At 41.3% G+C, this 23,546-nt stretch overlaps 1 protein-coding gene across 9 annotated transcripts in view; it reads left to right on the top strand.

Moving 5' to 3' along the window:
* The window catches only part of Huwe1 (HECT, UBA and WWE domain containing E3 ubiquitin protein ligase 1), a 127,558-nt gene extending 104,675 nt beyond the window's left edge, over positions 1–22,883 (top strand). For 6 of the 9 annotated variants that reach the window (XM_028772629.1, XM_028772633.1, XM_028772632.1 and 3 more), the window contains 26 exons: positions 6–160; positions 1,795–1,840; positions 3,724–4,011; positions 5,169–5,424; positions 5,635–5,765; positions 6,435–6,649; positions 6,728–7,016; positions 7,157–7,259; positions 8,024–8,570; positions 9,166–9,772; positions 10,412–10,530; positions 10,629–10,785; positions 11,324–11,456; positions 11,700–11,902; positions 12,493–12,620; positions 13,684–13,783; positions 15,932–16,090; positions 16,456–16,701; positions 17,079–17,196; positions 17,661–17,801; positions 18,346–18,633; positions 18,744–18,849; positions 20,136–20,253; positions 20,561–20,742; positions 20,949–21,139; positions 22,277–22,883. In XM_028772629.1, coding sequence (XP_028628462.1) covers positions 6–160; positions 1,795–1,840; positions 3,724–4,011; positions 5,169–5,424; positions 5,635–5,765; positions 6,435–6,649; positions 6,728–7,016; positions 7,157–7,259; positions 8,024–8,570; positions 9,166–9,772; positions 10,412–10,530; positions 10,629–10,785; positions 11,324–11,456; positions 11,700–11,902; positions 12,493–12,620; positions 13,684–13,783; positions 15,932–16,090; positions 16,456–16,701; positions 17,079–17,196; positions 17,661–17,801; positions 18,346–18,633; positions 18,744–18,849; positions 20,136–20,253; positions 20,561–20,742; positions 20,949–21,139; positions 22,277–22,379 — 5,129 coding nt within the window. In that variant the 3' untranslated portion in view covers positions 22,380–22,883. The remainder of the gene's footprint in view (positions 1–5; positions 161–1,794; positions 1,841–3,723; positions 4,012–5,168; positions 5,425–5,634; positions 5,766–6,434; positions 6,650–6,727; positions 7,017–7,156; positions 7,260–8,023; positions 8,571–9,165; positions 9,773–10,411; positions 10,531–10,628; positions 10,786–11,323; positions 11,457–11,699; positions 11,903–12,492; positions 12,621–13,683; positions 13,784–15,931; positions 16,091–16,455; positions 16,702–17,078; positions 17,197–17,660; positions 17,802–18,345; positions 18,634–18,743; positions 18,850–20,135; positions 20,254–20,560; positions 20,743–20,948; positions 21,140–22,276) is intronic. The other 3 variants (XM_028772635.1, XM_028772634.1, XM_028772631.1) reach the window with 3 other exon arrangements.
* Positions 22,884–23,546: the final 663 nt, after the last annotated feature.

Below are 23,546 nucleotides of genomic sequence, written 5' to 3'. Positions count from 1 at the left end.
TGTAGTGGTTAAAGTGCCCATTGTCAATCACCTGGAATTCTTGAGAGATGAGGAGCTAGAAGAGAGAAGGGAGAAACGCAGGAAACAACTGGCTGAGGAAGAAACAAAAATAATAGACAAAGGCAAAGAAGACAAGGAGAACAGAGATCAAAGTGCCCAGGTGACTCCAAAGGACTTAAAAGATGTACCAGTTTGCTTTTATTATGGTTTTGCCTTGCTCATAGCACTAAACCACCAAAATATTCTAGAACATTAGATTGAACATACCAATTAAAGCTTTCCCTCTCTCCTCCCAGTCCTTCCCCCTCACATTCCCTCCCCTTATGTCTTTCTCCTCAGAGAACAGGAGGCTGCCACCTTGGTATATCATAATTACAGTAGATGTATCTTTTATTGAGGCTAGATAAGACAGCCCAGTTAGGGGAAGGAAGGGGCAGGCCACAGAGTAAGGAATAGCTCCTGCTTCTGCTGTTAGGAGTCCCACATGAAGACCAAGCTGTATATCTGTTACATATGTGTAGGGACCTAGGTCCATCTCTCTAGTGAGTCAGTCTCAGCCCCTGTGGGCCCAGGTTACTTGATTCTGTAGATTTTTCTTGTGATGTTTTCGACTTCTCTGGCTCCTTGTTAAAAATAAAGACATGAGGAGCTGGAGATTAACCTGTTTGGTTCACACCCACATAACAGCTTAAAATTAACTCCAATTCCCTGTGATCCAACACTCTCTTTTGGTCTCAGCCTAACCAAAACAAAACAAAAAGATCCCACAAACACCAGGTTCAGTTCACAGAGCTCTTACCCCAAAACAAAATACTAAGAGAAAAATACTAGAAATTACTGAGATTGGCTGAATGGTAATGTGCTTGCTCTACATAAGCCAAGCTTATATATACTTATATGCAGGCACATATTCCTACACATCCAAAGAAATGGAGAGGCATTAATATCGAGGGTATAGTTTAGTGATAGGGCACTCTCCCAGTCTGTACAAGGTCCAGGTTTGATTCCTAACATGCTAAATAAAATTAGTGCAGATACATTGAGGTATTTGTTTATAATAATAGCCTTACTCTAACAAATATCCTTATATAAAACTTTGCCTTAAACATTGGGCTTACCTGACTGAGTAGTTAAGAGCACTGACTGCTCTTCCAGAGCGCCTGGGTTTAATTCTTAGCAGCCACGTGGTGGCTCCCAACCATCTGTAATGGGATCTGACCCCCTCTTCTGGCATGTCTGAAGACAGCTATAATTGTACTCATACATAAAATAAATCTTTTTTTTTTTTAAAGTAACATTGTATATGACTAAAAAAGCTAAAATGGACATTGGATTATAGCTCAGTGGTAGAATACTGGTGCGTGTAAGGTTTGATCCAAAGCAATACCCCAAAACAAAGCTAGAATAGAAAAAATAATAAACACAAGGGGATAGATGGAGTTAAGAGTTTCCTGTCTCATAATTTTTTTTTATTCTCTCATTGTTCATTTCCTGCTCAGTCCCATACGTTTGCCTTTATGTAACCTAGTGCATTCTTTCTAGCGTGTTGCTGGAGATAAAAACTAGGACCTCACACTAAACTTTTGAACTCTCCTGTATCCCCAAGTCCTCTCCAAAGCTGTTGAACATTAGTATAGTATATGTAAAGAAATTGGATAATATTTTGTATTCTGAAATGCCCACATGGCCAGGTCACTGAATTCCTGGTTAGTCTAGGTAAGGGATAATGATATCATAGTTGACCTTTCTTGTGTGCTTGTAAATGTCTCTCAATAGTCTCTCTTCTCTTTGCAGTGTACTGTATCTAAGACAAATGACTCCACTGAACAGAATGTCTCAGGTAACCCTCCCTCCCTTCCACTCTTGCTAATTAATCAGTGGATTCTTTCCAAATAGCTGGCCATATGTGCTGAAGACGGACACTGGTGCTCTGTGGGATGAGGTAGTAGATTGTATAGTTTTAGGGTCATACCCCATCTTGGAGATAACTATACAGTCTACTGTCTTTCCCACGGTGGTACACTTCCCATCCAGCTAGCCCTATTCAGGTTCCTGTTAATGGTTATGTTGTGTTTCAGTCTGATATGTACATAGGTCATGTATCTTGTTCTTTTTCCCCACAAACTAGGCATGTATATCTTTGAGGTACATCCTTTGGTATGACACTTCATTAGAACATATGATGGCAGTGGTTCTCAGTTGTCAGTCCTCAGTGAAAATTAACACAAGGAAGTCTAGTGTATGTTTCAGAGCTAGATTTATTACATTCAAAGACTTTTAAGTTATATTGTCCTAGATCTTGGATAACAAAATATTGCTACTAAATTACTGTTTGTTTGGTTTTTTTCTTAAAAAAAAAAAAACCAAAAGTACTTTAGTCCTTTTCATTCTTAATCTAAAATCTTAGTGTTCTATGGAATCTAAAAGTCTTAAGAACATTGTCTTTAAAAGTAGGATTTTGGAGAATCATAGCTTTGTGGGGGGGGTGAGAGAGAGAGAAACACTTCCTATTCTTTCTAATCATCTTAACAATGGTCAGTAATCATTTTTTGTCATTGTTGTCTATGTGGTATCACGTTTCCCTCATGTCTATTCAAAACTTCCTTCTGGAAACTTAAATCTTCTGCCATTGAATTGAGAGACTCGTTTTACCAAAACCTACATAATATTTTAAAAGCATTGAAAAGAGAATAGATTTCCCAGTGTTCTTAATCTAGCAAAAGGCATATATGAAAGGGTCTATGCTACAAGGTAAATGGCCTTTTGCCTACTTCCCTTACTAGACACATCTGCACATGCTGGGGTGAGGTAGTAAGTTGTATTGTTGTGGGGTAGGGATTTTAGGCCCCAATAAGAAGATAACTATACAACTTACTACTTTCCCTGGTGTGTTGCATATTCACATTAAGTCTTGACAGTGTTGACTCCATTAGAGAAAAGCTGTAAATGTTTAGTGAACAAACAGGTATATAATAAAGGGAGGTAGAAGGGGACAGATGATAGTGTGAGTCAAATATTGTTAAATGACTTGTCCATATATTAGAACATACTAAGTGATTATTTTACCATTGAGTACAAACTGGACATTCTTCTACTCCTTGATTCTATAACTTCATTTACTCAGAATAGAATATGAATATGAAGAATATGAATGAAAACCGTACTTAAGGAATTTTGAATAAGAAGCCAGGCATGTTGGTTCATACTTGAAATTCTAAAACTTAATAGGCAGAGGCAAGAAAAGCAAGAGTTTGAGGACAGCCTTAGCTTCAGGGTGAGCTCAGTAGGAGCCTGGGCTGCATGAGACCCTGTCTGTAAACAACAGCAGCAATGTAGAATTATGAATATAAATTCTGACCATTTCTTGTTCCAAGTAGATGAAGAAATGTAAGGCTCTATAAGCTTTTAGTAGATTTTTCTGGGTAGCCTTCCCCTATCAATGTGGTATGCAACTGTTTCCTTCTACCTGGAACATAGAAAAGATTGTATTCCCTAGATCATCAGAGTCACATCTCTGGTATTGAGACACGAATAGTATTGTGACTTAGCCCTCATCATTATGATATGCCAGCCAAGAACTATTTCTCGGAACAGATTGATTTGAGAAAGTTTTTCATGTCTTGTTTGAATGGGTCCTTACCAGGCTGCATGTGTTGATTGGATTCTTCCCATGGTCATTTGCCAAGTTCCCCTTAACCTTGAATATCATTCTTTCCAATAAAGATGGGACCCCTATGCCTGACAGCTATCCAACAACCCCTTCTTCAACGGATGCACCTACATCTGAGTCCAAGGAGACACTTGGTACCTTACAACCCGCCCAGCAGCAGCCAACACTTCCACCCCCACCATCCTTAGGAGAGATTCCTCAGGAACTGCAGTCCCCTGCTGAAGAAGTGGGAAACTCTACACAGCTATTGATGCCTATAGAGCTGGAGGAATTGGGTCCCACAAGACCAAGTGGAGAAGCAGAAACAACTCAAATGGAATTGTCTCCAGCTCCCACCATAAGTGAGTAGAATATCGATTTTAAGGGGGCATTAAAAAAAAAAAGAATTGCTATCTTTGTCACTTTTTTCTGCTTTCTCACTTTAAAGATTTAGGAGCTCAGAATCCTCAGTCTTACACTTTAGCTTTCTTAGTTGAAGCTCAGATTTCTTTGTGTCCTCAGTTAATTATTGTTGCATATCTTAACGATAGTATTAGACATGCCACCATTTCTCTAGGCAATAATTCGTTTCTGTACTATCATGTCAGTTTTGTTATTTAACTTGCTTGAAAATAATTTTTCAAAGTTGGTGGTGCCTTCATAAACTGGAACATTTCTTAAACTGAAATTCTAGACCATTCAGTTTTCCTATCATTATTCACATACCTACTGCTTACTTATTTAAAGTGGTGCATCAGAATTCTTCTAACAAGGCAAATTGAAACTTAAGTTCACTATACCATTATTTCTATGCTGTAGCCTGGAGAGATTTTTTTTAAGATGTCAGTTTTGTTTTTGTCTGGAACTGACTGTCACATTTTCTTTTTCTGTTGCTGTAATAAAATAATCTGACAAGTTATTTTAAGGGAAGAAGGCTTTATTTTGACTTATAGTTCCAAGTTATATTCTGTCATAGCAGGGAGAGTCACAGCAGAAACTTGAGGGAGCTGGTCACATATCATTATTCATAAAACAATGAATATATGCATGCTTCTCAGTGCTCCTTCTCCAGTTAAACAGCCCAGGGTCCCTGGGATTGCTACCACCCATGGTGGTAATTCCCCAAAGATGTTTTCAGAGGCCCATGTCATAGGCAATGTTAGATGTGGTCAAAATGATGATTAACAGTAACCATCACAAGAGCCTTGTCTATTTAGATAACTGGAACCACTGGCATGTGTATATATAACTAGTGCCTGCAGGAAAACTGGGAGTACCAAAAATCTTACCTCAGTTATCTAGGGACATTGTTTCACAAACATGTGTAGTACATAGAAAAGTCTTGAGAAGGAATTTAAAGGACAGTTGACATGAACGAATGGGCAATAGATAATCAATGTAGATGAGTGAAAAGTCTGTACTAACTGTTGGAAAAGGAAACAACCCTACCAAAGACCTTGCCTGTTATATAGCCTTGATTCAAAGCATCCATCTAATTTCTCACTCTTACTCCTTCTAGCCTCTCTCTCCCCAGAGAGAGCTGAAGATTCAGATGCATTAACAGCTGTCAGCAGTCAGCTAGAAGGTTCCCCCATGGACACCAGCAGCCTGGCTTCCTGTACATTAGAAGAGGCTGTGGGTGACACTCCAGCAGCTGCCAGTTCTGAGCAGCCCACAGCAGGCAGCTCCACTCCTGGAGATGCCCCCTCAGTTGTGACAGAAGTGCAAGGCAGACCTGATGTGTCAAGAGAATCCACCCAGCCACCTGAGGACAGGTAGGTTCTCTACAGCCAAGAGATAATTTCATTAGAGATTATTTCAAGCTAAAGTCATACTTATTCATTGTTGGGCATGCTTGTTGCACTGTGATCAATGTGTATTATTTGAGAAATGGATATTAGGAATATTTTCGTTGTTTGGTATTTGTTTGCTTTTTATGGGAAAACGGTATAAAGAACAACTTGAGAATGATTTATTTTCCTTAGCTCCCCCCCTGCATCCTCTGAGAGTTCTTCCACCAGAGATTCTGCCGTGGCTATCTCTGGAGCAGATTCTCGTGGAATTCTAGAAGAGCCGCTACCTTCAACAAGCAGTGAAGAAGAAGATCCCCTTGCTGGTAAGTTCATATGTGCCATAATGATATAGTTTCTGTTTCCAAAAACTCTTTTGCTTGGACATACCCTCACACACATATTTTCCTCCAGGTATGTGTGTGAGTCGGGGGGTAGGGATTGTTGAAGATAGATTAGGAATAAGAGGATGTAGGTATTGCGTAATGGAGTAAATTCAGAGTTGGAAGTCAAAGTCAAGTTAGTCACATTCTCCATCTGTACCATTTCCTACCTTTATAAAGTATGGGTCATTATTTAATATCTCTAATCCTCATTCTTCATTGGCACTATGTTAGTCAGCTTTCCATTGCTGAATCAAATGTCTGAAATAGTCAACTTTTAAAAGAATGGATTATCTTAGCTCACAGTTATGGAGCTTTCAGTCTTTGGTCAGTTGTTTTTAGGTCTCTTTAGTAAAACACTACATAATGGTGGCCACATACAATCTACATGAAAGAATGTTTATAAAGGTTGAGTGACAGCGTACACCACTAATGAACTATTTGAACTGTTGAACTATTTGAAGCTTAGGAAGATGGATTGTGGCTCTTCTCCATATCTTTGCAAGCAATGTGAAACACAAAAAGTTGGTTTTTCTCAACTCATGATTTGTGTTTCTTTTCTCTGAACATCCATGAAGGTGTAAGTCCCTTTATATCTTACTTTTATTTTAGGTATCAGTCTCCCTGAAGGTGTGGATCCCTCCTTTCTGGCTGCTCTCCCTGATGATATCCGTCGGGAAGTCCTACAGAACCAGTTGGGCATACGTCCACCAACCCGAAGTGCTCCCTCCACAAATAGCTCAGCTCCTGCGGTAGTAGGGAACCCTGGTGTGACTGAAGTGAGCCCTGAGTTCCTGGCTGCCCTACCTCCAGCCATTCAAGAGGAAGTATGTGAGCGGGAACTTGGTGAGAACAGACTTAGCTTGAAAAGAGCTATACTCTTACTGATTTCTTTTCTTTTGTAGGTGCTAGCACAGCAGAGAGCTGAACAGCAGCGACGGGAACTGGCTCAGAATGCCAGTTCAGACACCCCCATGGACCCTGTGACCTTCATTCAGACTTTGCCCTCAGATCTGCGACGTAGTGTCCTAGAGGACATGGAAGACAGTGTGTTAGCTGTGATGCCACCTGACATTGCAGCTGAGGCTCAAGCTCTAAGGCGAGAACAAGAAGCCCGGCAGCGGCAGCTCATGCATGAGCGTCTTTTTGGACACAGCAGTACTTCTGCGCTTTCTGCCATTCTCCGAAGCCCGGGTACAGAGGGAGGCAAGTGGGAGGGCTCTGGAATATCCTGGCCTTGTTTTAATTAGCCTCTTTTTACTACCTGTTGCGTTGCTTGAACCCAGTTTCTCCTCACTTCACCAAATTCCATTTCTTTTTTTCTTTTCTTACAGCTTTTACCAGTCGCCTGAGTGGCAATCGTGGGGTCCAGTATACTCGCCTTGCTGTACAGAGGGGTGGCACCTTCCAGATGGGGGGTAGCAGCAGCCATAATAGGTACCCTTGTCTTTTTTTTTTTTAAACCCTAACTATACTACCTTCTGGGTCCCTTAATTTTATACATAGAGAAGCTAAAACATTTTGTGGCAGCCTGGATGACCATTCTGGGCTAATTTCCTTGAAATGGGTAGTCAGTCAAAACCTGTTTAAATTCCCTTATTTTCAGAATTGATTATTTTCAGCTTTGATTAGGCTTAGCTAAAAGACCAGACTCAAAAGACAAGCTAGCAGTGGATAGTAGTTATGGTTTTAACAAAATAGAAAGTGGGAGCCTACTTGGCCTTAGCACTACAACAGATATGCTACAGAAATAGGGGAGGAATTACTTATTGACTAAAACTAGGATGAAGCACAGTAGATTTAACATTCTAAAACAATTACAGAAGAGATCAGTCCTTATAAAAGAATGGCAGCCCCTTAATCTAGAGAAGACATAGACCTTAGACTTCTATCACTTGGTAAATGATAAAAATACGAATCTCTGCTCACTTCTCAGAGGTCATGTAATTAAGAGCAAATTATCTGATTTGTTTGAGCCTCTCACTCAAAATTTCAATAATGGTGTACAACATCCTTCAGGAAAAGAAGTTGTAAAGTACCTGGAATCTGATAGATACATAAAAGAGTTGTTGCTGTGGATTGTTTTGTCTTCTTTTACAGTCTTTCTAGGATTATCCCACTCAATTCTTCTCTCATGTACCTCATGTACCTGATCCTAATGCTTTAGTTAGTGTTACCCAGAAACAATGCTCTGTTTCCAGGCCTTCTGGCAGTAATGTGGACACACTCCTTCGCCTCCGAGGACGACTCCTTCTAGACCATGAAGCCCTGTCTTGCCTCTTGGTTCTACTTTTTGTGGATGAGCCAAAGCTCAATACTAGCCGCCTACACCGAGTATTGAGAAATCTCTGCTATCATGCCCAGACCCGCCATTGGGTCATCCGCAGCCTCCTGTCCATTTTGCAGCGCAGCAGTGAGAGTGAGTTGTGCATTGAGACACCCAAGCTCTCCACAAGTGAAGAAAGGGGCAAGAAGTCAAGCAAGAGCTGTGCATCAAGCAGCCATGAGAACCGTCCCCTGGATCTATTCCACAAGATGGAGTCCAAAAGTTCCAATCAGCTCTCCTGGCTCTCAGTATCAATGGATGCTGCTTTAGGCTGTAGGACTAACATATTCCAGATTCAACGTTCTGGAGGGCGTAAACATACAGAGAAGCATGCAAGCAGTGGTTCCACTGTCCACATCCACCCCCAGGCTGCTCCTGTTGTCTGCAGACATGTTTTGGATACACTCATTCAGTTGGCCAAGGTGAGGAGCTTGAAGGAATCCTAGACTCCAGGGCTTTCTGGGCATCAACACCTTGGGTGAGATCTGGACAGTCAAGGGCTAACAAATCTCTTTGTTATTTTATTTTATATTGTGCCATTTGCTGTTTCTGAGAAATTGTTCAATGAATAACTTCATGGAGTTTTATCTTTGTTCTTTACAATTTTTAATGTACTAGCTCAGTCATCAAAACAACTGTTTGCACTCTATATGATTCTTATTTTACAGATAAAGAAAACAGTGCTACTGTGTATGTATTGGGGGCCCACCTGTACTAGGCACCAGGCAAAATTCATTACCTCATTTAATGCCAACAACTTTGCCAGGCTGTGTTGTTTTCCTTGTTTCATAAGTGCAGAGAGACAAGGCATTTAGAAAAGATTGCTAATCGTCTTGCTTCAAAGTCCTTATTTCTCCAGGCTGCTTCACCATCTACTGGATAAAAGTCATATAATCCATCTGTCTTATGTTACCAGAGCTGTTAAAGAAAAGGAAGAGTCTGAGAAGCAATTGTCTTTTCCTGTCCGGCTAATCTTTACAGAGACTCCTTAGATCTAACCTATTCTTTTCCCTGCAGGTGTTTCCCAGCCATTTTACACAGCAGCGGACCAAAGAAACAAACTGTGAGAGTGATCGGGAACGGGGCAGTAAGCAGGCCTGCAGCCCGTGCTCCTCACAGTCCTCCAGCAGTGGCATCTGTACAGACTTCTGGGACTTATTGGTAAAACTGGACAACATGAATGTTAGCCGAAAAGGCAAGAACTCTGTGAAGTCAGTACCAGTGAGCGCTGGTGGTGAAGGGGAAACTTCCCTACACAGCCTTGAAGCCTCTCCACTGGGGCAGCTCATGAACATGTTGTCACATCCAGTCATCCGCCGGAGTTCTCTCTTAACTGAGAAACTCCTGAGACTCCTCTCTCTCATCTCAATTGCTCTCCCAGAAAACAAAGTATCGGAAGTGCAAACTAACTCCAGCAACAGTGGTTCCTCCACTGCTGCCACCTCAAACACATCTACTACTACCACCACCACTACTGCCACTGCCCCCACGCCCACACCCCCTGCTGCAACTACCCCTGTCACTTCTGCTCCAGCTCTGGTTGCTGCCACAGCTATTTCCACCATTACTGTAGCTGCTTCTACCACAGTGACTACACCCACAACTGCTACCACTACTGTTTCAAGTAAGTGTTTCAAGTCAGTGTTAGGGGGGTGTGTGCTATGGCTACCACCTTACTCCCACTTCCCAATCCAGATAGGCTTCCCTAAATGATCATTATTGTGAGAGCAGAATGTGTTCATTCTTACCCTGTTTTCTCTTTATCCCTCTCCCCACACCACCACCTTCCATGTGTATAGTGTACACATTTGTATAAAGCCAAACCTCTGGCTCCACAAAGGGGGTGGAGTTAAATCCTGAGATTTCCAGACTATACAATAATAGACTGAATGCAGTGTGATTTAAGGTAACATCGTCTCAGGAAATAGAGAAAATAAGCCAGGTAGCAGATGAATTAAGAATAATTGTCTGCAGGTGTAGGTTTTAAAGAATAAGTTTGTGGGCTATAATAGGGGAACAATTTAGAGAAATACTTAGGATTTTTGGTCACCTTACAAGGCATAGTTAAGAATATAGCTCAGTGGTAGAATGCTTCCATGGTATGTATAGCATCCCAAGCTCAGTTCCCAGCACACAAAAATAGATTTGGCCTTGATAGGTAGGTTGTCATTTTCTTTGCTTTACCATTTTAAAGTCCTGTATAATATAGTACTTCCAGGCTTGTAACAATCACAGAGCTTTAATATGTTCTGTTTTCTCAAAGCTTCCACTACTAAAGGCAGCAAATCCCCAGCAAAGGTTGGTGAAGGAGGCAGCAGTGGTATAGACTTCAAAATGGTGTCCTCTGGCCTCACTGAAAACCAGCTACAGCTCTCTGTGGAGGTGAGTCTAAGCTCTTTATACTTTATGAAGTTGAAGGAAAGGGATAAACATTTCAGTTCTGAGGTTAGGGCTTATTACTTCTCCTGTATTTTACCTAGGTGTTGACATCCCACTCTTGTTCTGAAGAAGGCTTGGAAGATGCAGCCAATGTGTTACTGCAGCTCTCTCGTGGGGACTCTGGAACCCGAGACACTGTTCTTAAGCTGCTACTGAATGGAGCCCGTCATCTGGGTTATACCCTTTGTAAACAGATAGGTAATAATAATGATAATGCATTCTATTCTGTCTTCTTATAAGCACCTCTCACACACACATACACCGAACTAGACCATGCTCCTAAAGCACAGCTCTTGTTTTCATCTGTGGATTGTTTGAGAACAAGGTTGCCTGGCTTTCTTTATATCACCAGCAACTGCTATATTAGCTGGTCATCTGTGCTTAGTGAAGGAGTAGGGGAATACTATTTATGAGAACAAAAGACCGACCTGTGTTGTTTTTTTTTTCCTCCCTAATAAGTGCCTGTAAGAGCCCCATGATAAAGTTGCAAAGATGGTTTTTCTCATCTTAAAGATATACCTACCTGCACTATGATCAGGTTCAGGAATTATACTCAGAATAATTGCCTCATTTGTATAGTAAGTGGTTGGTCCATAGAAGAAACAATAAACCAAATAGCAAAATTTTCTGTTCACTTAAATTTCCTGCAAAGATGTTCTGGTAAGGTTCAGCTTTCTGCTTTAAGGAAATCTGACCACTTGACTCCTCTGCTTGCTTGACTCTTCTGCCTACCCAGGTACCCTACTTGCTGAACTACGGGAGTACAATTTGGAACAGCAGCGGCGAGCCCAATGCGAAACTCTCTCTCCTGATGGCCTACCTGAGGAGCAGCCACAGACCACCAAACTGAAAGGCAAAATGCAGAGCAGGTGGGTATCGGTTAGAAGCTGGAACATTTGAAAAGTGGCTTTTGCTAGTTTTCCTCTTCTGTCTCATATCTGTAGGTGGTTTTTCTATTTGTTCTATAACATACTTGACAAGGTGTTTTTAAAAACTCCAATGGCTAATACTGTCTTTACAGTTATTTTCTCTAGTTAATACCCCAATCCTTCCTTCCTCTGAGTATTTATACTTTGATGTCAGTATACATAAGCCACCTCTACACTATACAGGTTTGACGTGGCTGAAAATGTGGTAATTGTGGCATCTCAGAAGCGACCCTTGGGTGGCCGGGAGCTCCAGCTGCCTTCTATGTCCATGTTGACATCCAAGACATCTACCCAGAAGTTCTTCTTGAGGGTACTACAGGTCATCATCCAGCTGCGGGATGACACACGGCGAGCTAACAAGAAAGCCAAGCAGACAGGCAGGCTAGGTATAAAACTAGAGTGTCTAATTGGGGGAGGGTGATAGTGATGGTGGTGATAATGGCTGCTGCTGCTACTGGGGTGGGAGTGGATCCAGAGTTCCTGGAGGAGTTGGGCTAAAATGTCCTCTTTTGTTTCTATTTGATTTTTCCAAAAAAGAACACCACCCACCCCCCTTTTTTAAAGTATCAAATGTTGATGGCTGTATTATATTCAGGTATCTACCTGAGAGCGAACAGATCAAGTTACAATTGAGGAGTAATTGAAATCTGGCAAAGAAATGGGGAGACCAGCATTTCTCTGAGAAAGACTTATGAGTGTATGCTTTCTGCCTCCTTGAACACTCCTAACTAAAATATTAGCCATATTCTCAAACATTGGCTTCTGTCCCTTTCTACATGTGCCATACATTTGTCTTGTACCATTTCCCCTGCTCCTCTCTACCTTAGAACTTGATTATGATGATACAAAACTGCCTGAACTAAAACTCAAATTTAACAAGATGCCCTATGGCATCCATGAAGAGAGGAAAGAATTTTGGGCATTCCCACTTACTACATTTTGTATCATGCCTTCCCTTTTTCCCTCTTTCTCCCAGGTTCCTCCGGTTTAGGCTCAGCTAGCAGCATCCAGGCAGCTGTTCGGCAGCTGGAGGCTGAGGCTGATGCCATTATACAAATGGTACGTGAGGGTCAAAGGGCGCGGAGACAGCAACAAGCAGCAACGGTTAGCATGATGCCTGCGGCCCCTCATTCATTTCTCTACCCTCCTTCCTGCACCATGTCATCTGTTGGGATTCATTGCTCATACCTTGTATGCTTTTGCATTAAGTTTGCTACATGAATGCCTCTAGACAACAAGGCTACGTTCTGTTGGTGTTTCTCTTACTGTTCATTGATTGTTTTTACTGGTTTGTATTGATATCTGGTTGGATTTAAAGCTTGGCCATCATATCCCACTCCCAGCTATCCAGTTAGCAGTGTTTTTCAAATTAATTGTCTTATGTTTGGTGCCTGGGTTCTGAAGGGATATAGGGTTAAAAAAAATTAGTATCATGAAATAATGCAGACAACAGAAGTGCTACCCTTGAAAGTCCCCTGAGTTTGGTATACATTATCTATGGCCACTATTTTATACCCTGGCCTTTAATCTCAGCACTCAGGACAGTGGATCTCTGTGAGTTCAAGGCCAACTTGGTCTATATAGTGAAATCCAGGACCAGCAAAACCCTGTCTCAAAAAATATAGTTGGTCACAGTGGACATAGTACAGAATTTGGGAGAGTGACTCCAGCAGTGTTAGAGAAAATAAAGAGCTGTTATTCTGGGGTATTTTTTTCTGCCCAGTCTCCTGTTCTACCTGATAAAGACATAGTTTAAATTATGGGAGTTCAAACTGAGTTCAGTTTGAACAAGTAGTAATAGGCAACAAGCCTGCTTTCTGCCTACCTTAAGAGTATGTACACAAACAGAACCTGGTCCAGAAAATGTATAATTTTTGTCTATATTCAGAGCACCAGTATAGGTGTAGAGTGAGATCTGAATGGGAATTGGGTGGAAACAGATTAGAGAGAATGCAGGCACCTGGGAAGCTCTTGGGGAAACCTGCAGTCTCATAGTGAAAAAGAAACATGTGTGTCATCCTTTTGACCTAGAGAGCTATATACTTTGATAACCAGGTAGGTGAAAGTATCGTCTAAGCTCAATGTATAAGACATTCAGGGGCCAACCTCTAGTCCTGGAGGAAAGCAGAGTTGAACCTTTTATGTGACCTTTTCTCCTTTTATCCAGTCGGAGTCTTCTAACCAGTCAGAGACATCTGTCCGGAGAGAGGAATCACCCATGGATGTGGACCAGCCATCTCCCAGTGCTCAAGATACTCAGTCCATTGGTCAGTACTACTGCTGCTTGCAAGAAAAACAAAAAAAGTTAGAGAAGTTCTAATGGATCTATAAATGTTCACAAGTTTGTAAATGTAAATTCAGCCTGAACAACACAGGTGTCTTTAAAGTAGCAGATTAGGGCCTGGCAAGATGACTCAGTGAGTAAAGGGAATTTGTACTTGCCACCAAGCCTTGACAACCCGAGTTTGAACCTCAGAACCCACATGGTCAACGGAAAGTACACAACCACAAGTAAACTCCAACATGTGCCCTATGTGTTTGTGCTAAATACACATAAGGCTGAGGCAAGATTGAGTAGCTCATATACTAAGCCTGCAGCTACATAGTGAGACTATCTCTAAAGAAGATGAATGAAGTGGCTTAGCAGGTAAGGGTACTTGCTAAAGAGCCATTACCAAGTTTGACTCCTGGTACTTACATGGTAGGAGCGGGGGTGGGGGGAGATGAACTCCTTCAAATTTGTCCTCTGGTTTCCACATATGCCATGGCATACAAACAAATGCACATGCACAACAAAAATTTGAAAAGTGGGAAAGTGTTACTATAAGAAAAAAAGGAGCCAGACATGATGACACAGACCCTATCTCAACAAAAAAAGGAGGAGAAGGAAAAGAAAAAAGGAAGCGTAGTATATTGTGCATGAATATGGCATGTTCATCAAGTCTTGGCTTCCCCCAAGGCATGATTCATTTAAAGCAGTACTATTTGGGATGGGAAACAGCCTAGTGTCCAGTGTAGGTAAAGTGCTTGCCATGGGGGAATAAATTCAATCTTAGGTCAAAAACACCCAACATGGTAACATACGCTCTAATAATATCAGTGCTAGAGAAAGCCAACATTGGCAGATCCCTGGGCTTGAGCTTGCCAACCAACTGACCTACCATAATCAGTGAGTTCCAGGTTAATGAGAGACCCTATTTCAAAAAACAGGTAGATGGCCCTAGAGCAGTACTCAATCTATGGGTTGAGACTTCTTTGAGGGTTAAATGACCATCCAAAAACACAGATAATTACATTATGATTCATAACAGTAGCAAAATTACAGTTACAGCAACAAAAATAAATTTATGGTTGGAGACACCACAACGTGAGGAACTGTATTAGAGGGCTACAGCATTGAGAAGGTTGAGATCCACTGATCTAGGGGAACAATACCTAAGATTGGTCTTTGTGCATATACATACAGTCTTTAAAATAAGTTACATACAGAATATTTTCGATGCCCTTTAAACACATTTCTTTAAAATAGTGTTCTCATAGGACACCCGGTTTTGAAATGGCTTTATTGAATCATCTGGACTTTGGGAGGTAAATATTACTCCCATGTTCTCTGTCCATTTTCTTTTACCCAAGGGTCACACGATCTACAAGTGCCACAACCAGGACTCAGACCTAAGGCTGACAGAGCCTTGAAGAATAGTTAGGATTTGGTTAGAGGATGAAAGCAAAGGTCAGGAAGAAGCCTAAACAAAATAGTGATCTTATGGGGTTCTGGTGTGGAGAGAGAGGGGTGGGGAAAGGGCTAGTGAGAAAACAGTTGCTTCTCTCTTACCCAGAAGATTGAATTAGTCTTTCTACTTGGCTTTTGAGCAGCTGTGAATAAACTTCCAGAGAGGAACAAGGAAAAAAATACCAACCATAGAGGGGGAGGTGTCCATCTTGCACTAAGGCTTGTTAAGGACACAAGTAGATTAATTTAAAAGGCATGAGACTTTTATTTAAAGTTATTGAGTCAAAATTTGTATCCTAGCCTTTATCTCTAGAAAAAGAAAGTAGAGATTGGGCAACCTGATTGCAAAAGCAGAATTTATCCGAATTTAATGAACATAATGTTCTAAAACATACTTACGCTTTCCAAAGCTTTCCAAAGTTCCATTGTAGCACATTGCCCTTAAGAGGTTCTTTCTTGGCTCAGGAGGCAATGACAAGACTACACAATATATGGCCTTTGAAAACTTGAAAAAGAGACTAGTATAACTGAGGAATCAAATTTGTTACTTAGTTTACCTTCTAGATGTTGTTCAATGAGTAATACTCTGGCCAGTGAGCCCAGTCTGTCTAGTGTCCTATGCTTTTGGCCTGGGAAAAACTCTCAAGAGACACTGAAAGTTTCTGACTGTCCTTTGTGTATCTAGTAGTCTCAGATGGAACACCACAGGGGGAGAAGGAGAAAGAGGAGAGACCGCCTGAGTTACCCCTGCTCAGTGAGCAACTGAGCCTAGATGAGCTGTGGGACATGCTAGGGGAATGTTTAAAGGAACTGGAGGAATCTCATGACCAGCATGCAGTATTAGGTGAGTTGTTCTCTCTGAGGTTACAGATTCCCAACCCCTTGGTCTGCTCTTGGCCACTTTCTGCCAGGTGGTGGTGGTGATTATCTTGCTTTTTCAGTCTGTTTATTGGACTTCCTCTGTGTGTCTTTAACAAGAATTCAAAAGAATTGCTCTTTCTCGGTAACTCTGGTACTTGAGATTTGTCTTTATAATTGATAGCCTGTTTTGCTTTTCTGACTTCTCTTGGCTTTTTATTACCCTGCATCACCCTGTAAGTTTTCATTATTCTTCCATGTTTTACATTTGTGATGTGGTTATGAGAAGGTGGGCATGTGTTTATATGTTAAACTTAAAAGTGTCACTTTGCTGTCATTGCTATCCTCTAGTGCTACAGCCTGCTGTCGAGGCCTTCTTTTTGGTCCATGCCACAGAGAGAGAGAGCAAGCCTCCTGTCCGAGATACCCGTGAGAGCCAGCTGGCACACATCAAGGATGAGCCTCCTCCACTCTCTCCTGCCCCGTTAACCCCAGCCACTCCGTCCTCTCTTGATCCATTCTTCTCCAGGGAGCCCTCATCTATGCACATCTCCTCAAGCCTTCCCCCTGATACACAGAAGTTCCTTCGCTTTGCAGGTACATGGAACTCTTAGACCCACAAATAAAAGATTGTATCCCTATTCAAATTAAGCAGAATGAGAGAGTTTGGCAAACATGCTTGCATACAACACCCCCCCCACACACACACACACACAGAGCAAAAAATATACCTAGTTAATGACAGGAGAGTTCTGCTGTATAAGCTCTATTCTTACACTCCAAAGGATTTGGGTTTTATTGTAAAGCCAGGTGTTAGAAATGCCCATTCATTCCTTAGGAATGGCCCCTGGCTTTAGCTAATTCCTGATTTAGGCTCCTAAAATGAATAAAAAGCAAGTTGGTTGCTAGTAGACTGTTTTGTAGTTTCTTAGGGCCTATAATATGCTGATTCCTGCTGTCATCTTTTCTCTCAGAGACTCACCGCACTGTGTTAAACCAGATACTACGGCAGTCCACCACCCATCTTGCCGATGGGCCTTTTGCTGTCTTAGTAGATTACATTCGTGTCCTCGACTTTGATGTCAAGCGCAAGTATGTACCCTGCTCCTGTAATGTGTTGGGGTAAAGAACTACATAATACTTGTATCACCTTCCAGGAAAAAAAAAGCTATAGATGTTCCTAGGGTCGTAAGGGTTTCTTGGTGGTACTACATTTCTAAATCCATCTCATCCTTTAGAGTCATTAGTGGTGGTACAGTCAAAATGAGGCTCAAGACTCCTTGTCATCTCAACTCCTTCCTATGCACACGAATGTGCTTCCTTGTTTGTTGCAGAAATCTAATAATAGATTAGATTATAATAGTCTCTATGATCCCTTACTCTGTAGAAATAGAAAAATTTTGAATTCATAATAAAAGTCTAGCTATAGACTTTCCAGGTGTGTAGGGTTAAAAGATCAAAGGGAGTGTATCACACTGAGTTTTCCTTCTGAACACAGATACAAGTTTGCTTTGCCACCCCCAATCCCTACTTCCCTTCCTTTTCTACATCCTAAGATATTTTCGCCAAGAGCTGGAACGTTTGGATGAAGGGCTCCGGAAAGAAGACATGGCAGTGCATGTCCGCCGTGACCATGTATTTGAAGACTCCTATCGTGAGCTGCATCGCAAATCTCCTGAAGAAATGAAGAATCGATTGTAAGAACTTGGAGAGAGAAAACAGCCAAGATGGTTCAGGGCCTATATATATGCTTTATGGTAGCAGTGGCAGATTAGTCTGGCCTCAAGTTTAGGGGAAATGGTTACAAAACTTCCAATAGCATTCTGGTTTAGATAATGTTAATTGAGCTTCCTGCTTTGGGACTTGAACTGCTGGTTGACCTTTTGGCTGACTTAGTCACCAAGTTTTAGGCAGACAAGGATGTCTTTAATGCCTTTGCAATGCGAGCTTAATATATTATTAGGCTAGGAATAGAAACCTGCCTGCAAAGCAGATTGGTAACCCTGGGTTTAGGAGACACAATGTGCTTGAGTGCCCCCGCTAAGTCAGTAAAAGTTTGCAGCAACAAGTATCAAAGTAGCCAGTGAGACAGAGCTACTCCTGGTACTCTGTTTACTTCTTCATCTGACAATGAACTCTCCAGAGTCAGATTCACAGACTCTTACTTACATGATGCTACATGAATGGTCAAATCTGTCCTGGCTTTCTGCACAGCTCTCATATTTCTACTCTCTTATGCAGGTATATAGTGTTTGAAGGAGAAGAAGGTCAGGATGCTGGGGGCCTCCTGCGAGAGTGGTACATGATTATCTCTCGAGAGATGTTCAACCCTATGTATGCCTTGTTCCGTACCTCACCTGGTGACCGGGTCACCTACACGATCAATCCATCTTCCCACTGTAACCCCAACCACCTCAGCTACTTCAAGTTTGTTGGACGAATTGTAGCCAAAGCTGTATATGACAACCGCCTCCTGGAGTGCTACTTTACTAGGTCTTTCTACAAACACATCTTAGGCAAATCTGTCAGGTGAGATTGTGATAGACTGCCTTTTTAACCCTATGACTCTCATATCCTTACCTCCCTTTTCTGCCTGTTCCTCAACTAAGCCATGACTTTATCTAATTGCATCTTTTTAGGTATACAGATATGGAGAGTGAAGATTATCACTTCTACCAGGGCTTAGTTTATCTGCTTGAAAATGATGTTTCTACATTAGGCTATGACCTCACCTTCAGCACTGAGGTAAGTTGGGAGATATATTTGGAACTGACTCTGTGTATCAACAGTTCTGAGAAAACACTTTGACTTCATCAAACAGGAAATAGAATTGGTAAAATGATCCAAGCTCTTTCTTAGTTTCTCCTCAGTGGGTAAGAGCACATGTTTTGCAAGCCTTATGGCCTAAGTTCAGATCTGACACCCACGTTAAAAAAAAAAAAAAAAAAAAACAACAACAGGTATAACCATGATTGAGTGCTTGGAACTTTTGAGTGCACAGTGCTTGGGGAGTACAACACGACAGAAGATCACTGGAGATAGGTTGACTGCCAGTTTAGTTCTAGGGAGAGGCCTTGTCTAGGGAATAATAGTGCAGAACACAGAGACAACATTATCTTCTGGCTTCTTTACATGTATATATTATCACATAAACCTACATTCATACACACATAAAATAGTTTTATTTATGTGTATGCCCATGTGTTCAGGTATGTACAGACCAGAAGCGGGCATTGGGTCCCATGGAGTTACAGGGCTCTGAGCCACCAAACATGAGTGCTGAGAACCAAACTTGAGCCATCTGGAAAAGTGAGCAGCTTGCACTTTTAATACTGAGTTATCTCTCTAGCCCTAATTTTTTATTTTCAATAAAAATTTCAGAACCAGTAAGATAGTTTAGCAGCTAAGGCCACCAAGCCTGATACTGTGAGTTCAATCCCAGGGCTCGGTGGAAGGAATGAACTGGCTCTCCTGCATATGTCCTCTGATCTCCATATATATCCAACGCGTGCGTGCACGCACATACACACACTGTAAATAAAAAGGTGTTCCAGGAGGGACTAGACACAGTAGCATGTATCTGTATCTCAAGGGCTGGAGGTGCAAAGACAGATGGAACTCAAAGCCAAACCAGTGAGCTTAGAGTTCATTGAGAAACCCTCAGAAAGTAAGGAAGAATATGATAGGGAAAGACACTCGTCTTTGACCTCTGTCTCTGTTCCCCCACCACACACAATGTTCAGTGCATAATTCAGTCCTTTGTACAGTTCATTATAGGAAAAAATTAAAATTACCCTTTTTCTCACTTGTTTTAGGACCAAAGACTAATTTCCTTCATTCCATCCTTCAGCTTTTTCTTATGCAGTGAAAAAAACATAGTGAAAAACAACAGGTAGCTATGGTTATGTCTCATCTCCCTGTCTGGGACATGGCAAGGAGTTAGGATGTGTTAGGATGTGTTCTTGCACCTCTATGTTACTTGTAGCCCAGACAACACCTGCTATGTATGATTAATATTGTGGATGTTCTAGGTTCAAGAATTTGGAGTATGTGAAGTTCGTGACCTCAAACCCAATGGAGCCAACATTTTGGTAACAGAGGAGAACAAGAAGGAATATGTACACCTGGTTTGCCAGATGAGAATGACAGGTAGGAGTAGTGTCCTAGATCTCTGCTTGTTGAAGGAAAGCGGTCAGCCTTTTATTTATTTCACTTTTTTTTTGTTATTTTCTATGACATAGCCATAAATACTTTGCAGAAAAGGAATCTGAACACTTTACCAAAGTACTTAACTTCTTGTACTGTCATTTAGGGGCCTAGAAACAGTGGTAGGTAAGGCAGGCAGATCTGTCAGTATCAGGTATCAAACTGAGACTGTATTAGAATTGTATCAGAATTGTATCAGAAGTTGTATGAAAATTCTGATTCCATGTCACTTTTTCTATTATGTTACCAGGAGCCATCCGCAAACAGCTGGCAGCCTTCTTGGAAGGCTTCTATGAAATCATTCCAAAGCGCCTCATATCCATCTTTACTGAGCAGGAATTAGAGCTGCTCATATCAGGGCTGCCTACCATCGACATTGATGATCTAAAATCTAACACTGAGTACCACAAGTACCAATCCAATTCTATTCAGGTGAGCTGCAGAGGTGTCCCTATACTCAGTGCTCGTTTATGGATAACAGTATACATTTGCCTCTTTTTGTTCTTCTGGAGCCGATGTTCTCACCCATCCTGTGAAGGAACAAAAGAGACTTGACTAATATTTCAAGTCTATTGCCACTTCCTATTCTTTACAAGTTCTCTTTCTAACATTTGCCTTTTATGTATCTCTTCTTACAGATCCAGTGGTTCTGGAGAGCATTGCGTTCTTTTGACCAAGCAGACCGTGCCAAGTTCCTCCAGTTTGTCACAGGTACTTCCAAGGTACCCCTGCAAGGATTTGCTGCCCTTGAAGGCATGAATGGCATTCAGAAGTTTCAGATTCACCGAGATGACAGATCCACAGATCGCCTGCCTTCAGCCCATACATGGTAAGAACACAACTTCAAGTTTTTTCCTTTTCAGTGATTGTATTGAGCTTATAGACTTGATAACTTCTAGACACCTACCCAAGGTTGGGAGCACAAGTATGGCCTGGTCTACAACTTTATAAACCTCAGTTTGTTGGGTCTGTGGAGGAAGTTGAGGTGAGCAGATAGACTAAACACAGAGGTGATATCTGGAAAGACATTGGCAAATAGCACTTTAGGGAATCATGATGTATTCCAAAGCTTTGCCTGACTAAGCAAGGGCTGAATATATATGGTTCAGTGGTTAAGAGCTCCTTTTCACAGGACGAGAATTTAGTTCTCAGCACTCATGGAGGTCAGTTTGCAATCAGTGTAACTCCCAACTGCAAGGTATATAATCCAGCTCTTCTAGATTTTATAGGCACCTCCACAAACATGCATACTCCCATACATATACCTCACTAGTGAACCAAAATGTCTTCTTAAAGACAATTATTTCTTAGGAAATGTCATGATTGGAGATGCATATAGTTCAGTTGGTTAAAAGTACTTTTCCAGCACAATACTATGATTCCATTACTCACACCACATAAATTCTGTGCAGTAGTGCATACCTATAGTCCTGGGAGGCAGGATAATCAGAAGTTTTGAGTTTGAGGCCAACCTGGAATACACAGACCCAGTCTCAAAAAGTATAATAGATGAGGGGCTGGATTAGCAAGTAAGATACATACTGCTTTTGCAAAAGACTCAAGATTCAGTCCCCAGCCCCACATGATGGCTCATAACCAACTATAACTGCAGTTCTCGGTGCTCATCACTAACATCAGCAAGCACACAGTATGGTACACATACATACAGGCAAAACACTTAATATACATAACTAATGTTGTTTTTAAGGAATAAATGAAATTTACCAACTCACTACCTCCCAGCTAATTCTTCAGTTCATTAAACTTTATCCTATAGGTAAGGCCATGGTATATAAGTTGTAGTAAGAGCCAATTTATGTTGAGGCCAGATTAGCAGGTTGGAGAAAAAGTAGGAGAGTCACCAAGAAGCAGTAGGTAGATGAGCTCTGGCTCAGAAAGGAGCAGAATGTTGGTAATACTGGGATTCATTTTTCTTTTCTCATGGATTAATCTTTCTTCATTTTAGTTTTAATCAACTGGACCTGCCTGCCTATGAGAGCTTTGAGAAGCTCCGCCACATGCTACTATTGGCCATCCAGGAGTGCTCTGAAGGTTTTGGGCTGGCCTAATAAGGCCCTGCCTACTTCTGTGGGGTTTTTCTACCATTGTTGGACCTGGGGAGGGGGGGGGATTTAAAAGATCCAGAAAGAACATGTCAAAATCCAATAAATGAAATTCACCAACTCACCATGTCTGTGTCCCAGCTGCCCATCTTCCCTAGTGCATACCTGTTCGCTTCTCATTCTCTTTTTCTCTCCCCTTTCCTTGGCGCTCCCTTTTCCATGCCGTCCATGATCCCCACCCCTTGTGTTAAGGCAGTAGCCTTTGCAGGGACCCGTTTGTCCCAACTGAACAGTGTGCTCCTCAGATTCTGTGTTCAGAAGGATTTGCTGCATTGAGACTTGAAACCTTTGGATAGGGGAAAATTATATATATATATATTTTTTTGTTCTGTTTGCATTTCTTAATTTGTGCTTGGAATGTGTTGATGTGCACAGCTAATGATTCAATGCGAGACAAGATTGGCATCTGTGTTGTGGAGGTTTCAAATAAAGAGCACTCTTCATAACTCACTTTTCACAATGGAGTTTTCTTCAAACTGAAAAAAAAAATGAAAAGAATAAAACCCTCTTATAGTTTCCAGAAAACCATTTCTGCCCTTCCTGCTCACTAACCCACCTCCACTTCTGGTATAATGTCCTTCAGTCAGTTTCCCTAGAGAAAAGACTGACAGGCATCAGGAATGGAGGGGGGGTGTTATTTAAAATGGGATCTGCACTTGAGGCTGTGACCTTCAATATTTGGGACATACTGCAGCAGGTTTTATCAAAACTTTTAAGAGTTTACTCAACCCATGCAATGTTTCATTTCATAAGCATTTATGATAATCTCAAGTTAATTTTTTGTTCATTTCTAGTAAATTTTAATAAGCAAAATATTTGAGTAGCTCTCCACAAGACCACCTTTTTTGTTTTTGTCTGTCTTGTCATTTGTTTGCAAGTATTCACAGATTATCTAGTAGTCTCTTGTGGTTTTTACTCTATCTAGCACTTTATCAGACTTTGGTTCCAGCCTTGGACCACAACAAAAATTTAATAAAAATTTAGTGGAAAAACAGTCCCAAGTAGTACTTTCTTGGTGTGGTTTTTCTTATTTATTGAGGCACTATAGCCTAAAGGTTTTTTTTTTTTCCTATTGATGTCTCAGGTGTAGGAAAGCAAGAGATGTCCTCACCC

The sequence above is a fragment of the Grammomys surdaster genome, unplaced genomic scaffold, assembly GCF_004785775.1.
Source record: "Grammomys surdaster isolate TR1022 unplaced genomic scaffold, NIH_TR_1.0 216, whole genome shotgun sequence".
In the NCBI taxonomy this organism is placed as follows: Eukaryota; Metazoa; Chordata; class Mammalia; order Rodentia; family Muridae; genus Grammomys; species Grammomys surdaster.
Note: the sequence above shows the minus strand (reverse complement) of the source record. Positions and strands in the feature narration are given on the sequence as shown.